Source organism: Callorhinus ursinus, unplaced genomic scaffold (assembly GCF_003265705.2).
Source record: "Callorhinus ursinus isolate GAN/ISIS: 27379988/994484 unplaced genomic scaffold, GSC_fseal_2.0 scaffold2, whole genome shotgun sequence".
Classification (NCBI taxonomy): Eukaryota; Metazoa; Chordata; class Mammalia; order Carnivora; family Otariidae; genus Callorhinus; species Callorhinus ursinus.
In genome coordinates, this window is record NW_027397064.1 from 37,079,340 (window position 1) to 37,096,741 (window position 17,402).

At 38.2% G+C, this 17,402-nt stretch overlaps 1 protein-coding gene across 9 annotated transcripts in view; it reads left to right on the top strand.

Moving 5' to 3' along the window:
• Window positions 1-17,402, top strand: part of HECW2 (HECT, C2 and WW domain containing E3 ubiquitin protein ligase 2) — a 349,247-nt gene that overhangs the window by 291,653 nt on the left and 40,192 nt on the right. For all 9 annotated transcript variants that reach the window (XM_073880902.1, XM_073880916.1, XM_025894329.2 and 6 more), the window contains 2 exons: window positions 2,188-2,271; window positions 6,377-6,486. In XM_073880902.1, coding sequence (XP_073737003.1) covers window positions 2,188-2,271; window positions 6,377-6,486 — 194 coding nt within the window. The remainder of the gene's footprint in view (window positions 1-2,187; window positions 2,272-6,376; window positions 6,487-17,402) is intronic.

Below are 17,402 nucleotides of genomic sequence, written 5' to 3' on the forward strand. Positions count from 1 at the left end.
GCTAGGTTTTACCCTGTTGCATTCCAGTGTGCGATACTGTGCCCAGCACATAGTAGACACTAAGAAATGTTTGCTGAAAGAATGAATGAATGTTGGTATAAGAAGGTACTTAGTCGCATGGCATGAAAAGGTGACATGCTCCAGTGTCTTGTTCCTGAAAGCGTATGACCCTTAGCTCATCAGTGCAATAAATTAGCTGGCCTGTAGAAAACTAGCCTCCACTTGCCTGTGGTATGTTCTGGCCTAAAGAATCAGACCAATTCTTTTTGCTGCCTAATATAGTTAATATCTGGAAAGTGAGGAAAAGTTCCCCAGTTGGCATATTCTCTCCAGTGTCTTTCCCTACCCTCAGCCTGTCTTTCTTGTGACTCAGAAAGCCATCATCTTTTCCCTATTCCCAGGAAGCCCACAGGGCACAGTCCAGAGTATGATATCTTTTATATCACTCGTCTCACTCTGTCTCGCTCCAGTTAGAGAAGTAGAGGAGGATGTGCGCCCTGTTTGTCTTCTTGTTTGTTCTGTCTGCCTGACTCATTTTGATGATAGGCTATGGAGATAAACTGTATTTGTTGGAGATAGCTTTTGATTCTTCAAGATCAAAGCATGTTATTACCGACCCTTATAAGAGTATTTCTTTGGTTAAGTTATTGTTCATTTTTTCTCCAAGGTAACTTTTCTCTAACTTAGCTTTTTTCAACCAACTTTCATATCTTCTACCAAAAAATCATTCACCAGATAATGGGCCCTGGTTTCTGTCATGTGCTTCAGACATGTGATTGTAACACTTGAGGGAAAATGTTCCGACTGGTTCGAGGCTTCAAACTGAAACAATTAAGCAGAAAGGCTGGCTTTTCCTTTCTGAACAATTTCTTTACATACGTGTCTGACATTCATTTCTTAGGTATGTGTATGTGTAACTCCTGGTAATGAAGGTCGGAAAAGAAAATTTGGCAATACCAAAGATTAGATGCTTCATATTCTAACGTATTGTTTAAAATCGGTCTAGCCAGAAGCAGCCAAACTCTTTATTTATTTATTATTTTTTAATTATGTTATGTTAATCACCATACATTACATCATTAGTTTTTGATGTAGTGTTCCACGATTCATTGTTTGCGTATAACACCCAGTGCTCCGTTCAGCACGTGCCCTCTTTAATACCCATCACCAGGCTAACCCATCCCCCCAACCCCTTCCCTCTAGAACTCTTTATCCCTCCTAGCGAGCTGTGTGGCTGAGAGCAAATCAGTTGACTTTTCTGTGCATTATGGAGTTTTTCATCTCAACAGTTAAACCTTGCCTTCCACCTCATTGTCTTCAAGCTTGTAAATAAGAAGAGATTTGGAATTTAGAAATATAAAATGCAGTAGAACTTTATGAAAATATCAAATAAAAACAAGATGATCTAGAAAGAGGAACTAAATCTAAATAAATACTTATATCAAAGGTTAATATTTTAATTCATAGTGTACAAAAATCAGACTATACTATCATTACCACTTTGAGTAAAATTGCATAGTTGTGTTTATTCTTATGTACCTATCAAATGAAATGCTTTCAGTACCATAGTTTATATTTTTATTTTTTTCCTTATCTTATAAAAATGAATATGGTGTGCTTTGAAATGAAATCATGTAAATGAGGGGAAGCAACAGGGAAATTTTTATTAAAATTGTTTTCATATAAAGAATTGAAAATAGCATGATGATGACTCATCAAACAAAAAGAAAAACCTGGTGTTCTTACATATATCTACAGTAAAATAATTGCTCACATTGTTGTGTTTGAAATGTGTATATATACATTTGCACAGGTATACACATAATCTGTTCTACCAACTGTAGTAACTAAAAGTGTTTCAGTTATTTCAAAGAGCCGTATGCCTTTATGTTGAATATGTATTCAATAGATACTATCTGCCTCCAAGTAGGAATATGCTCATCACACATAATTTAGAGGTACGCCCCCAGGAAAATAGATGACTATCCTTATACACTCACTTTTTGGAATAACAAGGAATCAGCCTGAATGGCCTAAATAGTTGCTTAGATTCAAGCCCACAACAGGCTTTACCTCAAAGCAGAGACCAAGTTGTTTTTCAGTGTTTTTAAAAATGGTGCCTAAGGCACTGAGTTATGTTTCAAAAGTCTACCACATATATTCTGAGCTGTTTCTTTGCTTGAATAGGGAGAAGATCCAATTTATCCGAACTGAAGGGACCCCAGGATTGGTGCGTCTTTCAAGTGATGCAGACCTTGTTATGTTGCTGAGGTATGGAACACCAGTTTTTGAAGTAGGAAGTCCTCTGTCATCAGATATTATGGAGCATTTTAGAAAATACTATGCCAGTATTAGTAGCCTATGTCTCCATTATTCTTAAAGACTTGTGGAATACTCATGTGGAAGATGTAGGATGCTGGTTTAGTGATAATTCGTTTCAGATTGCATTTCTTATTCTGAGATCTGTTTGATTTTTTTTTTATCCTGGTGATAAATGAGGTGGTATTGGAGAAGGGAAGGGTTAGTAGAGGCCAATGGATAGAATGTTCTACTCACAAAGTGGAACACAAGGTATACAGGGCTTACTTACCCCTTTGGAGTAAAAGAGAGGTCATATTTATATTTTCTTTCAAATTCTTTCCTCCAAATGTGCTTTGTCTTTTTTTTTCTTTTTTTTTTTTTTTGCTGATTTGACATGATTTTTTTTAATGATTTTCAGGGTTTAGGTTTGGGAAATTAGATCAGAAAGTTGAAATTTGGTCACTGGTACTCATTGCCAACTTGACAGCCCTTCATAAAATTGACCAGTTGTATTTTCTTTCCTGATGGTTAGATCAGCTTTGGTTTTAAATCTTAGAGTAATTTAGAAAGGAAACTGGCAAGTTTTCAAAAGATTTTTCATTTTTAATATCATCCCTCAAATGTAGGAGGCCAGAATAAAATAATGCTTTGCTCTACCCAGTAGTTGGGACACCCACCCCTGTAACCACCAAAGAATTGAAGGGAAAGTCATGCTGAACCAGATGATGCAATGTTATATTTATCCCAGAGTGCTAACAATCTCATTTGTGATATTCATGATGAACTTGACCCTAACCATTTCTAACTGCCTGCATGATAGTTGCCATACTTGTAAAACTGAAGTCAAAAAATTATCTTCCTTTACTGGATAATTGGATCATAATTCAAAGGAATATAATCAGTTCCCACAGAGACTTTGCTTCACCTGATTCTGAACAAGACCTGTTGGGAGGCAGGGGTCACTTCTCAGTCTAAGGGGTGACCTATGACTAAGTTGAACTGAACGAGTTCTGAAAACAGAATATAGTGTGCTACATGGTCAGGAAGAGTGTTGGTCAATTAATATGTAATATGATGTTTCTACCATAGTTTGGTTGGTAATAAAATAGTTTTGTTTATAAAATTCTGGCTAGGATATGACTCTTTTGCTTCATTCTAAAAATCTAAGGTTTTTCATTTAAACTGAATTCTGCATTTGGAATTAATAAAAACAAAATGATTACAAAATAGAAATCATGATTATCAATCACCTATTCTTAGTTAAATAATCTTTAGATGGTATAGTCCTAAATATTTTGTTACAGTATAGCTTAGAATATTTGTACTTTGGTAAACACTGCAGTTTGCATGAGTTTCTATGTGTTATGTGGTTGAATTTGAAAATATTTGAGAACTGATATTTATATATCAGTTTTAAGTATGTATATATGTGTGTATATATACACACACACACACATACATATATATATGAAGAGCAAGGCTACATTTTCCCCCATTTGGGGAAAAAGCATGTTGTCTGAAGTGAATGGGCCTTTGGAGAAGTGTGAGAAATTAATTTATTATATAATGGTTCTATAATTATTACATGCAAATGATGTTATTAAGTTCTAGACTTATTTTATTTAGATGATCAAATGCATTAAATTTAACAACTGTACATGGTGACACAGTGTATTACATGTGGATGCTGAATAATGTTTAATAGTTATTGAAACATTTTCAGATGTCCTCAGTTTTTTATTTTTTATTTTTTATTTACTTTGGAGTTTGGGTCATTTGGATCAGTGACTATAAACTCAAGCAATGAACTAGTTGCATACATAGTGAAAGACTTTGTGTCTATTTTTATACTTTGCCTATTTCTTTCTTTCTTTTTTTTTTAGATTTTATTTACTTATGAGAGAGAAAGAGAGAGGGGGAGTGCGGGGGGGGGGGGGGGGGAAAAGCAGAGGGAGAAGGACAAGCAGACTCTGCTGAGCACTAAGCCTGATGTGGGGCTCGATCTCAGGAACCTGAGATCATGACCTGAGCCAAAACCAGGAGTCAGATGCTTAAATGACTGAGCCACCCAGGTGCCCCTATTTTTTAAAAAGGAAAATCACTCCTTGTACAAATGGACTTGATTATCAGCAAGCGGAAATATCGAGATGCCACAGCTCTAGGAAATTATTCAGTTCAAAATAAGCCCATGTAAGATTATTCTCCAAAATAGCTATTATAAGACTCAAGAATTTTTAAATGACTTTGTTACATTTGTTATTGATTATTCTATTTCATATATTCTTTCACTAACTGAACTCCTGTAAAAAAAAATGTACCTCTATCAGAGCTCATATATGAAATGATTGATATATTTGGCTAATGTTAGAATTTTCAAATTTATATAATGAAAGATACCACATATAAAAGCATAAAGGTAACAAACTGGAAGAATATATTCATAACACATAAAACAAAGATATTATGCATATACAGAGAATGCCTTTACATCAATTCAGAAGAAAAGAACCCAAAAGAAAAAAATGGATAAAGGGTATAAAAAGGCATTTCATAGAAATTGAAGTAAGAATAGCCAGTAAACTTATGGACGGATGCTAGCAATCATAAAATGCAATTTACAATAATGAGACAGTATTTCATAGTATTAGATTTGAGCCTGGGTGGCTCAGTTGGTTAAGCGACTGCCTTCGGCTCATGTCATGATCCTGGAGTCCCGGGATTGAGTCCCGCATCAGGCTCCCTGCTCAGTGGGGAGTCTGCTTCTCCCTCTGACCCTCTTCACTCTCGTGCTCTCTCTCATTCTCTCTCTCTCAAATAAATAAATAAATCTTTAAAAAAAATAGATTTGAAAAAAATCAAAAAGTCTGATAATATCAAATGAGAAATGAGGACTCTCATACTGTCTGGACTTAGTGGGATTGCAATTTCTACAACCTTTTCAGAGCACAATTTGACAATACCTTGTATAGTTGAAAAGGCATATGTGTTATGACTGAGCACTTATGCTTTTAGATATATACCATATTTATACTAAAACTCTTCTGCCTGTACACAAGGCAATATATACAGGATCTTCACTGCACATTGTTGATAAAAGCACAAAGTTGGGAAAAAAATATTTGTCAAAAGAGATAGCTTCAAAAGTACTGACATTTTGGGCTGGATACATGTTTGTTGCAGGGAGTGAGAACCAGTGCTTAGGAGTCCTTTTCTTAATCTCTGCAAGAATGAACTGTTGCCACTTTTTTCTGAATGTTTTCTAACAGGTTTCTAGATTTGGCCAAGTTTGAAGAAAACCTACTTCTACCTCTTAATTAAAAAACACAAGTCCTCTTACTTTTATTGTTTCAAGTCTTTGTCAAATATTTGTCAAGTGTGAATAGCTTAGTGCAATCAATAGTACTTTTATCATTATATTTAATGAAAAGTCTGAGATTCTAAGATCTCACATCCCTGGTTATTAGCTTTTAGGAGAGTCCTAGAAAGAGAAATTTCAATATGGAGAACAAAGACACTGGATTGAATATGAATAATCTGAGATAAAAATCTTCACATTAAAAAATTATAAAGCCAGAGTAAACAAGGGAGCTAACTATGAGCAGTTGTAATTATTTAGGAGGTGTTTTGTTTTATTTTGCTTTTAATTCTCCAGTTAAATCCTAAACTCTTTGAATATTGAGAAAACTGTCATATATTTCTTAGAATGAAGATAAAGAACATACTTTGTGTCTCTATCATGGGTTCTCAGTAAGCATGTGTGTTGTGTTTGAATCTTATTCTCAATGCTAAAAACCCAGGTACTATGTTCAAGAAAACATGTAAATTCAGACTCACATATTAAAGTGGCAAAATAATAATCGTGTTGCCCAAAGTTGGTAGGAAAACAGGCACATAACCACAGGTTCCATAAAAGCTGTTTGTCCCAAGAATTAGCTACAGGAGAGGGGACGAGTGCTCCCTTTGGGATATGAACTGGACCCAGAGTGAGAAACTGATGGTTCTCACTCATTTGGAAGCAAGGCTTTTCCCCACCCCTTTGGCTAAAGTATGCATTTTGTTTCTTGTCTTTCCCCAGTTTATTTGAAGAAGAGATAATGTCTTATGTGCCTCCACATGCCTTACTTCACCCCAGCTACTGTCAGTCCCCCCGTGGCTCCCCTGTGTCCTCTCCCCAGAACTCGCCAGGTAAGTCCACCTGCTGTGCACAGTGAATCCTCTGAGAAGCATACCTTAAAAACCAGACATTCTGTTCTTCATAAAGGATGGTAAGGGAATACTTTGGGTTTATCTTTAGTGTGAGCATGGGTACATATTCTGTGGCATTTTGGGTCTCTTAAAATTGGCTTGTTCCCATGGCGATTCATTTTGACAGGAAGATAATGACATTCCAGAATAAGAGGATAAATGTTAGCAGTATGATACACTCAGATACAGATTTACTTTTCATTATGTTATGTACTGCCTAATATATCTTGGAAAATATTAGGACACAAAATACTATGTTAGCTTTTGGATTGAAAAAGTTCTGGTTAGGAGACTGATTCAAATAAAAATAAATGTCTACTTTCAAGGAATAATACAGAATTAAAATTAGTTTAATGGACTTCGATAGGTTTTTCCTGCAGTAATGACTAACTGCATTAGATAGGAAGACTAGAGACACTTGGGCAGATAGAACATGTTGATAGATAAAACAAACTAAAATACTTAAGTTCAAATTCTTTTTGAAAGAAGTATGGTATGAATGAAGGAGTGAATGGATGGATGGATGAATGAATGATAGCAAATGAGTTCTTTTTAAAGGAAAGTAGTTATAATGTTGACAGAACATCAGCTCTATTTATTTTTATTATAGGCAATGTATTGTTTACACTTTAATAGCTATCAGAATTTAAAACTATTTTAATAGAAATCCACGCTCCATATGTGTCACTAAAAGCTGCTCTATAGTTTTTGATATATGACATGTTTTCACAAATCCTATGATAATGAAGCTAAAGCCTAACTGAATACCACAAACAGGAAAAGGTCTATTAATTTGTTCTTTTAACACAGATTTATTGAGCATCCAACTATGATCCAAGCACTGAATTAGACTCCAGTGCTACAAAGATGAATAATGCAGTCTCTGCCTTTGAAGGATTCATGGTGGGGCCATGAGTCAACAAATGACCCTATTAAGCCCTGTGGTTAGTTCTATAAAGAGAGGTATGGGAACAGTTCTTCCTTCAAGACTGGCAGTGGGTGTTTGGGGAAAGATAAAGATAACAGATATGGAGGGAGCCTTGAAGGATGATGAAGGTGGGCCAAAGGAAGAAGGGTGTTCTAGGTGAATGAGTAGCATAACCTAGGCCTCAGAAGCATGAAAGAAGTTTAGGGCCAATTAATAGCTACAAGTAAGAGCAAGTTCTCAAAGCTCGGGTTCGAAAGATAGGCTAGGACTGGTTGGCCATTGAAGCCTTGCTTTGTAGTCCATATGGAGCCAATGAAAATTTGTTTTAGGAAGACTAGAGACACTTGGGCAGATAGAACATGTTGATAGATAAAACAAACTAAAATACTTAAGTTCAAATTCTTTTTGAAAGAAGTATGGTAAGTAAGTTTCTTTCTTTTGAAAGAAACTTGGTAAAACAGGGTATTTACCAAGAACAGTTTGGTGGCAATATGGAGGATGGATTAGAAGACGAGATAATGGAGTCAGAGAAACCCCTTGGGAGGCTGTTGCATTAACACGGGTGACCTGCTAAAGAGCTGGACTAGAGGTGTTGGAGAAATGGGAATTAGTTCAAAGGATACGTAGGACATAGAGACATGGAACTTTGAGTCCAGGGAAGGAAGATTTTGAGGTCAAAGCAGATTCTGAGGTCCCCAACACCTAGACTACTAGGCAGATGGCAACACCATTTACCCGGGAAGGAAAAAGTCTAGACTGGAAAGGAGGGGATAGATGAGTTTAGTTTTGGACATGGTTTGTTGAGGAACCTCTGAGCCATCCAGTTAGAAACACAAAAGACAACTGGAAGGACAGTCATGGAGCTCAGAAGAGGCTGGTGGCTTGGCGCATAGGTATGCTGGTGGCAGCTGAAACCCAGGGTAGATTGGAGGAACCAAGGAGGACAAGCCCATGGAAAGAAGAGAAAATGGAGGTTGGTAACGTGAGGAATTCCAGTATTTAAGGGATGGGCTGAGATGGAGGAGGAAATGAAACAGAGGGAGCCAGTGGATTTTGGAAGAGAATTAGGAAAGTCTTTTCAGGGAAGCCAGGTTTCAAGGAGTAGAGAGTGGGCCAAATCTCCAAAGCATTCAAGAAGGATGACTCCTGAGAAGAGGCCATTGGATTTGAAAATCATGAAGTTATAAATGGCCTTTTTCAGAGAAGTTTCTATTAGATAAGAGGTTATAAACTGGAATATGACCAGTTGCAGAATGATATAGGATGTAAAGTAGAAGCCAGGAGTGTAGAATATTCTTTTTATGAAGTATGGGGGTGAAAAGAAAGGAAACTAGGGCAGTATTTAGAAGGAGAAGATGAGTTAAGGAAGAGGTTTAGGATGGGGAATTGAGCATGTGTGTGTGTACAGAGGTCAGAAGATGTGGGTGGAAGGAAACTAGTTTGTTGAAACAGCAGTCCTACCACAGACCCATGGGAAAGCAGGACACTGGCGACAAAAGTGAAGGTCAACTTTGGAACAAAGTAGGGACACATATTTTGTTGATACAGGATGAGAAGAAATAAGTATGTGACACTTCAGGTAAGTTTCAAGATGTAGGGGGAAAATTGGTGGAATTCAGAGCTGGCCTCACCCCAGTCTTTACCAACAATGTATGACTTTGGGCAGTTTACTTCCTTCCCTGAAATTGAATGTGATTTTCCATAAAATGGGAATAATAGCAATCACCTCCCATGGATACTTGGAGGAGAACACCTTGCCTGGTACCTGCAACACAACAAGCATCCAATAAATGTTAATTTATCCCTTTTTTCTTTCTTTCTGGAAATCTGATCCTGAGAAGTATAGTTTGTCAATGTTTAAACCATTAATAACCAGATAATATGAATTCATTTCTCCCTCATTTGCAGAGCTTTCTGCCTAGGTATTTAATCATTCTGACTGGTCTTTATCTTAGATCCTATGATGAAGTTCAAATGGGTTATCCCTTTACCTGATGCTTTGTGGTTAAAGAAATGAAGCTGTGTGGATTATTGCTCATTTCAGTCAAGGCTCTCCTTCCAGGGCTTTTCTGCAGCCCATCCTCCCCAAGCAAAGGGTAGATCAACAGATTCTGTCCCTTTCTGAGCTCTACAGAGGCATGTGCTCTTGGAGACTGGCTAAACATTCTTTGAGACTATGTGAACATTTAAATGGTGACTAATCATTTAACATCACAAATGTACTTGAGTAATCATGGTGGTAGTGAAATGCATTCTGGAAGGACATTTAGAGTCCAACATTTTCCAAAGAGATGTAGAACCCAAATATATCTAAATGCTAGCAGTGTTTGTGGTGGCTTTAATTTACAGGGAGAATCATCACCATATTTTTGGGCCATTCAGTTTTAGGGGGCTCTATTTGATCTTGAAATTGGGATGAACTGCCTGATATCGATGTAAGTTACTGTAACTAATTCCACATGATCTTACAAGGCCAAGACTAGCTAGCCTCATTTACTCTGTGGAGTAATCTTCTGATTCTTTGAATAAAAAGCATCTCCTTCTACCACTTTCCTGAAGCTTTTTTGTGAAAAACATTTCGGATGTTTTAAAGTGGTATGTTCCTCCTTCTTGTGACCAGAACTTCATCCCTTTTAGTGGTATGAGCATAATATTGTGAAAATTATGACAATAACAAATTTGAATGATCTTTCAGAATTCCTTGGGATCTGGTAAACTTTCCATACTTCTCCTTTGAGCACATTTACATGTCTTTTCAAGTACAGAGGAGAGAGGGGCTTTGGAAACTTTGACTTGCTCCTTTTTGCAGCTGTTAGAGTGCTCACCTAAAATTGGTCAAAATTTTGGAATGTGAAGGTTTATTTTTCTAGGACCATTATAATGCCAATCCTGACCTTAGCTATGCCAGAAGGGAAAACTCTTTCCAAACACTGTATAGTTCTTATGCCAAATATGGGACCCAGAAGTTTATTTAAGGACCTTTTGTAACTCCACATTTCTAGAAATTTAAATGCAGTAACACCTAATTTATCTAATATTATTGGAGATGTGCTCACATATGTGAATTTTCCATGTAACCAAAGCGATGACTAAGTGTCAGAGAATTTAACCCACCATTTACTGAAACTCTTTCACAAATACATTATATTTCTCCCTGCTTCCCTATACACAGTGCATTTAAGATATTTCATGGTTTGAGGGGAATCATCATACAGAGCTGTTATTACTTGACTAAAACTGGACTATCTGGAAGCTAGGTGGGCACCAGGTCACACTCAACAGAATTAAACAGACCAGAGAGCACTGAAGAGCCATGTGGTTCTTTGCTGAAGGTTGTTTTGAGGGCATGGGATATGAGAGGGAATTATTTCTCCCACCACACAGTAAGACCCCTTAGGGCCTTCTTTTCCTCCCTCTCTCCCTTGAAAGTCAGCATCTTGGCTGCTGTTTTTCTCATCTCCTGCTCTTTTGTCTTTCTCTCTCTCCTTTCCTCCCTTCTTTCTACCCTTCCCCCATCTTGCCCACAGTCCCTGAAGTAGCTTTATGCAGTTGACCCTTGAACATTGTGGGGGCTAAGGGTGCCAACCCCCCTGTGAGGTAAAAAACCTGCAGATAACTTTTGACTCCCCCAAAACTTAACCACTAATAGCCTACTGTTCCCGGGTTTACCCATAACAGAAACAGTCAATTAGCACATTTTTATATGTTACATGTATTATATACTGCCTTCTTATAATAAAGTGTAAGCTAGAGAAAAGAAAATGTTAAGAAAATCATAAGGAAGAGAAAACACTACAGTTCTGTACTATATTTATTATAAAAAAATCTACATATAAGTGGACCCATGCAGTTCAAACCGTGTTGTTCAAGGGTCAGCTGTACTTGTTTTTAGGAAAAGTGTTCCTTCTCTTCTCTTTGCTCAGCCACACAAAGATGAACTACGAACCAAACAGTGCAAATGAAGGATGGTCCCTTGGTGGGTGGAGACAGGGAAGTTGTGATTCCAGAGACTGAAAGAAAGCCAAATACTGTCTCTGTCACAATATACAGGTGTTGTTTTTTTTTTTTATTATTTTATTGTTGTTAGTCTCCCTTGACCCCCACCCCTAATGCTGTCAGAGAATGTCACTGGCGTGCCTTTCAGTTTCCCCTTTTAATATATTTCTTCTGATTTGCAAGGTCTAAAAAATCAGCTTATTAAATTGCTTTTTAAAAATAGTGTGTAGGGCGCCTGGGTGGCTCAGTTGGTTAAGCAACTGCCTTCGGCTCAGGTCATGATCCTGGAGTCCCGGGATCAAGTCCCACATCGGGCTTCCTGCTCAGCAGGGAGTCTGCTTCTCCCTCTGACCCTCTTCCCTCTCGTGCTTTCTATCTCTCATTCTCTCTCTGAAATAAATAAATAAAATCTTTAAAAAAAATAGTGTGTAAATGAGGGGTGCCTGGGTGTCTCATTTGGTTAAGTGTCTACCTTCAGCTCAGGTCATGATCTCAGGGTCCTGGGATCGAGTCCCCCATCAGGCTCCTTGCTCAGTGGGAAGCCTGTTTCTCTCTCTTCCTCTGCCCCTCCCCTTGTTCATGCGCTCTCTCTCTCTCTCTCTCTAATAAATAAATAAAAGCTTTAAAAAAATAAAAATAAAAATACTGTGTAAATGAAAGCATCAGCAAGCTCAAAACAGTGACCTAGGGCCTTTCACTACTCTTAGAGAATAAAGCAAAAATGCAAGAACTTTGATGCTTGTGCTTTGGGGCAGCCATTTTGGAGATGTTTTTTTCCCCCTTAATTTCCATTATTGAGCTATGTTCCAGAAGATGGAGTCTTTCAGAAATTATTATAATGCTTGATGGTTTGTTCTCATGCACTAACAGGGAATTGTAAAAAATATAATAATAAATTAAAAAAAAAAGTCATAGAGACTTTTTTTAGAAAGTGAACCAGGAAAGAAGTGGGCTTCTGAGCCATCCCAGTACAGAGGCCAGAGCCATGCTGGATTAGGCCAAGCTTTGTCCCATCCAGTGCAGAATGAGCATCAGTCACCAAAGCCATCTAAGATCCTGGTGGCACACCTGGGATCCAGAACACCCAGACTTCCTCGTGATTTGATGCCAGAATATTTCTCCTATCCCCTGAAGTATTCTGTCAGGTAGAATGCTTTAGTTTGTATATGATTATGCAATTTCTTAATGATAAATGGAAATAGTATCCTACTATTATCATACTTCAGGTCTGCCTAGCAAAGATGAAGGAAAAAACCCTAATATCTGTTACTGAATTTTTCCTGCAAATAATTAACATAATGCCGACTACTCTTGAAGTCAGCCATTTATTCGATCACTTCCTAAATGTAACATTGACCATTTTGTATCTGACTTCCTTTTTTTAAGACCATAAAGGCCATAAAGTTACTCTCTCTATTGGAGTATTGTATCCTAGAACTTTACTTACAGTTACGGTTTCCATATGATTCTATTAGCGCAATCTTCCAAGATCATTTTTTTTATTTCTAAAGTGGAAGTAACATCATTCCTGTCCTGGAATTTCTTGGCAGGGCACCTGACTTGCGTTAAGAACTGGACAAGGGCCAACAGCATAATTTATTGTAATTTTTAAACCATGAAGTAATATGTAAATGAATTTTTCATAATAGAACTATTGGCAAAAGAATTTTTGCATTTAACAATTTCTGTCTCCAGAGTTTCTGTAATTGAATCTCTTTATCTAGAGCATAAATGGAGTCAGAACTAATTTTTATTAAGTGTCCATTTTGATAATGAGGGAATGCATTATGGCATTTCCCACATCCTTTTATTTATTTATTTATTTATTTATTTATTTATTTATTTATTTAAAGATTTTATTTATTTATTTGACAGAGAGAGAAATAGCAAGAGCAGGAACACAAGCAGGGGGAGTGGGAGAGGGAGAAGCAGGCCTCCCGCTGAGCAGGGAGCCTGATGCAGGGCTTGATCCCAGGACCCTGGGATCATGACCCGAGCCAAAGGCAGACACTTAACGACTGAGGCACCCAGGTGCCCCTCCCACATCCTTTTAAATGTCTCAAATTATACAGCAATAGTATATGTGCTTTTTTTTTAAGCAATCAACTCTGGAATCATGTTTCTTTTGAGTCCTAAAAGATTTTCATTCAGTCTTTTGTTTTTGTTTTTCCTCTTCCCTATTAACGATCACGCTCATGATAGCTGACTCATGATGGCTGCTTTCTGAGCTGTCTAGGTTTACTAGATTACAGTTTCTCAGACTGCAGCACCAGCAACCTTATTCTGCCACCTCTGAGTGGACCTGTGCTACGCCACCCTGTCGCTTAGCCATCCAAGACTGCAGCCTTGTGCTCAGAGAGATCACAATCCTTCATGTTGTAAATGATGCCTTTCAAATACACAGGAAGCATTGCCTCTGTGTTGGTCTCTAGATGCTCCCCAGATGTTTCATTGGTTATATTTGACCTTCCTGTAGGGGATAATGGTTCTCAACCTTGGCTGCAAATTGGATTCATCTGGAGAGCTGCATAAAACACTTATGCCTGGGTCCCACCCCACAGATTTTGATGTAATATGTCTTGGGTGTGACCTGAACATTGGGATTTTTTAAAGCTTCTTAAGTGATTACAATGTGCAGTCAGGATTGAAAACCACCGCCTAAGAGGCTCTTCTGTATCCTAGAGCTTTTAAGGTCAAGTTTATTTGTTTCCTTTACGACATAGATCTTAGATCCTTGGGTAAAAGATTCATAAACATGCAGACCTCTGGACGTATCATTGGTCGATAGCCAATTTTATTAAAATCCATTCTTAACACCCCAACACATTTCCCCATGTCTTTAGTATTCACCTCTCTGCAGATAATATCAGTTAACAGCTAACACTTATTCAAGGGCACCACACAAAGCTCCCTACTACACTAACTCATTTAATGCACAGGTGTGGCCCTCCTCTCTCACCAGAACTCCAGGACTGTGTTTTCAAGTGCCAATGGAGGATATCCACCTGAACAGCTCTTGTCTCCAGCACAATCTGTATAAAGCTTCACGTGCTCCCATCCACCAGCATTTCCCACACTGCTTGTAGCGTCAGATAGACCTGGCTCAAATCCCAAAGCTACCATTCACTGGCATCTGACTTCAGTTTCCTTAGTTACGAAGTGGCAATGTTGCTGATGATAATAATGCCCGCTTCATAAACTTGTGAGGATTTCCCCAGATCCTCTCTGGAGAGTGCGTGGTTCCGTATGCATAGCAGGCACTTCTCAAATGACAGTTACGGTTACTGTCTAAAAGCTTGATGTTACAATCAGAGCTGCCCGTGTCTCTTCCTTACTTATGATCTGTAGGCAATTCTTATTTCACATTGTACATGTTAGGGCTGCAAGGACCCCTGGCCAGGTCCCTTCCCTCAAGACCCTTCCCCTCCTACCCACCCTGAATCTACCCAACACACTCTGAAAACCCTTGCTTTAAAAAAACACCGTGTGTTTGTTACTCCCTAGCTCAGGAACCTCCAAAGTCTTCCCAATGCTCACTGCACCATGCCCAAACTCCTCAGCTAGGTTTTTGAAAAATTCCTCACGTAATTTGGCTCCAACCATCTGATTAAATTTCCCAGTGACTCCCCAGCACTCCCCTGTGCTCCAGGTTAGTCTCCTTGGTGCCTTCCAAACACGCATGCGGTGCTTCTCCCAGCTCTTGCTGCCCTGGCCCAGGATAGAATATAGATTCTCCTCTGTTTACAAGGCCTGGCCCCAGTAAAGCCTTCTCCTGATGGCCTTTCCATCTTGATCTCTACTTATCCTCACTTGCCATTACTTTTCTGGAATGCTGATCCCAAATGCAAAGACCGAGGGGAGCCAGGCAGTCAGTATCATTGAGTGGTTGTGGCGCATGCTTCATTTAATGGATCAGCTGCCCCACTGTGGCCCCAAGGAAAATGCAAGCCAGTTGTTGTAAGAGTTCCTAAGGAATTTTCAAAAGAAAATCTGTTTTGGTTGTTTTGTTGTGTTTTTTTTTTGGATTTTTTTAAATTTTATTTTATTATGTTAATCACCATACATTACTTTATTAGTTTTTGATGTAGTGTTCCATGATTCATTGTTTGCGTATAACACCTAGTGCTCCATTCAATACATGCCCTCTTTAATACCCATCACCAGGCTAACCCATCCACCCCCCCCCTCCCCTCTGAAACCCTCAGTTTGTTTCCCGGAGTCCATAGTCTCTCATGGTTCATCTCCCCCTCCGATTCCCCCCCCCGCTTCATTTTTCCCTTCCTGCTATCTTCTTCTTTTTTTTTTTTTTAACATATAATGTATTATTTGTTTCAGATGTACAGCTATGTGATTCAATAGTCTTACACAATTCACAGTGCTCACCATAGCACATACCCTCCCCAATGTCTATCACCCAGCCACCCCATCCCTCCCCCCCACCACTCCAGCAACCCTCAGTTTGTTTCCTGAGATTAAGAATTCCTCATATCAGTGAGATCATATGATACATGTCTTTCTTTGATTGACTTATTTTGCTCAGCATAATACCCTCCAGTTCCATCCATGTCGTTGCAAATGGCTGTTTATAGCAGCAATGTCCACAATAGCCAAACTGGGGAAAGAGCCAAGATGTCCATCGACAGATGAATGGATAAAGAAGAGGTGGTATATATATATATATATATATATATATATATATATAATGATATATAATGCAACCATAAAAAGGAATGAAAATCTGTTTTGTTTTGTTTTTTACTTGAAATGTCCTAATTTTTAAATGTTGGAAGTTAATTTAAAATCTTTAAAAACAAATGTATGCCAAGCAAAATAGGTCATTAGGGCTGGGTACAGCCTTGGGTACAGTTTTGTCCCCTATGCTTTATAGTTTGTTCACCACCTAGTTTAGGACTTAATTATTATCTAATTGTTTGATGTTTTATTTCTGTCTTCCTAACCAACATATCTACTTCAGCAGTCCCACCTTACTCATTTTGGGCATATTTGCGGAACCTCACAGAGTTAGCAATGAATAATAATCACTTAGTTGACTCACTAAAGAAATATTTAATGAGCTTCTATGGTATGTAATGCACAAGACTTCACAGTTTTTATTTTCCAGTTCCTTTCATTGTGTTGCAAAATAGTTCATGGAAAGGTCCAGTGTTTTTGTTGTCACTCTGCGTCTGATTCCCATATTTATCATCAATTTTTTTTTTGTCCCAGTTTGTTGGTTAGTCACCTTGTGGTACAAAGCTACAGTTTTCTAAGAAAGGAACAAACTGTGTTGCTCTTACATTTTATTAATGAAACCATTGGATGACATATGAAACGTCTTTAGGTTATCTGTGGATGATCCTAGCACTTGGTACATATTAAGAGTGTAACAGATAGCAGTATTATTTATTCTTTGTGCAGCCAGGAAACATGTGACTCTACAGTTGAATTCTGTGTTTATATCAAGATTGTCCTACACTGCAATATAAAATGTATGTGATTGTAAGTCTAAAATAATTCTTAGAGTGCATATCTAAAAGACATTTTGTACATTTTTCATGGGGCAAAGCCTGGAAACTGCTTGTTACACCACTATGCTTTATACACCACATACTTTCACATTGTAGCTTCCTGTCTAATTGCCATGATATCATCTCAGCCGCAAGCACAGATATTCCACCCTGAACAGTTACCATTGGACATGAGTAACTCTGTTTGACTCATATTAGTTTGGCCTGAAAAAGGAAACATAGTTGACACACACGGGCACCATTATAACTATGCAAAGAGGATTGTTATTCTCCACCAAAGTGCCACACAGAAATATCTTAAGACTTCGGTTCAGCTCTGTTAGAGCCTCCGACTCGGGGAGGTGAAAAGCAAAGGCCCTGGAATAATTACCTCCTTTCACTTGCTGACTGTGGTCTCAGCCCCC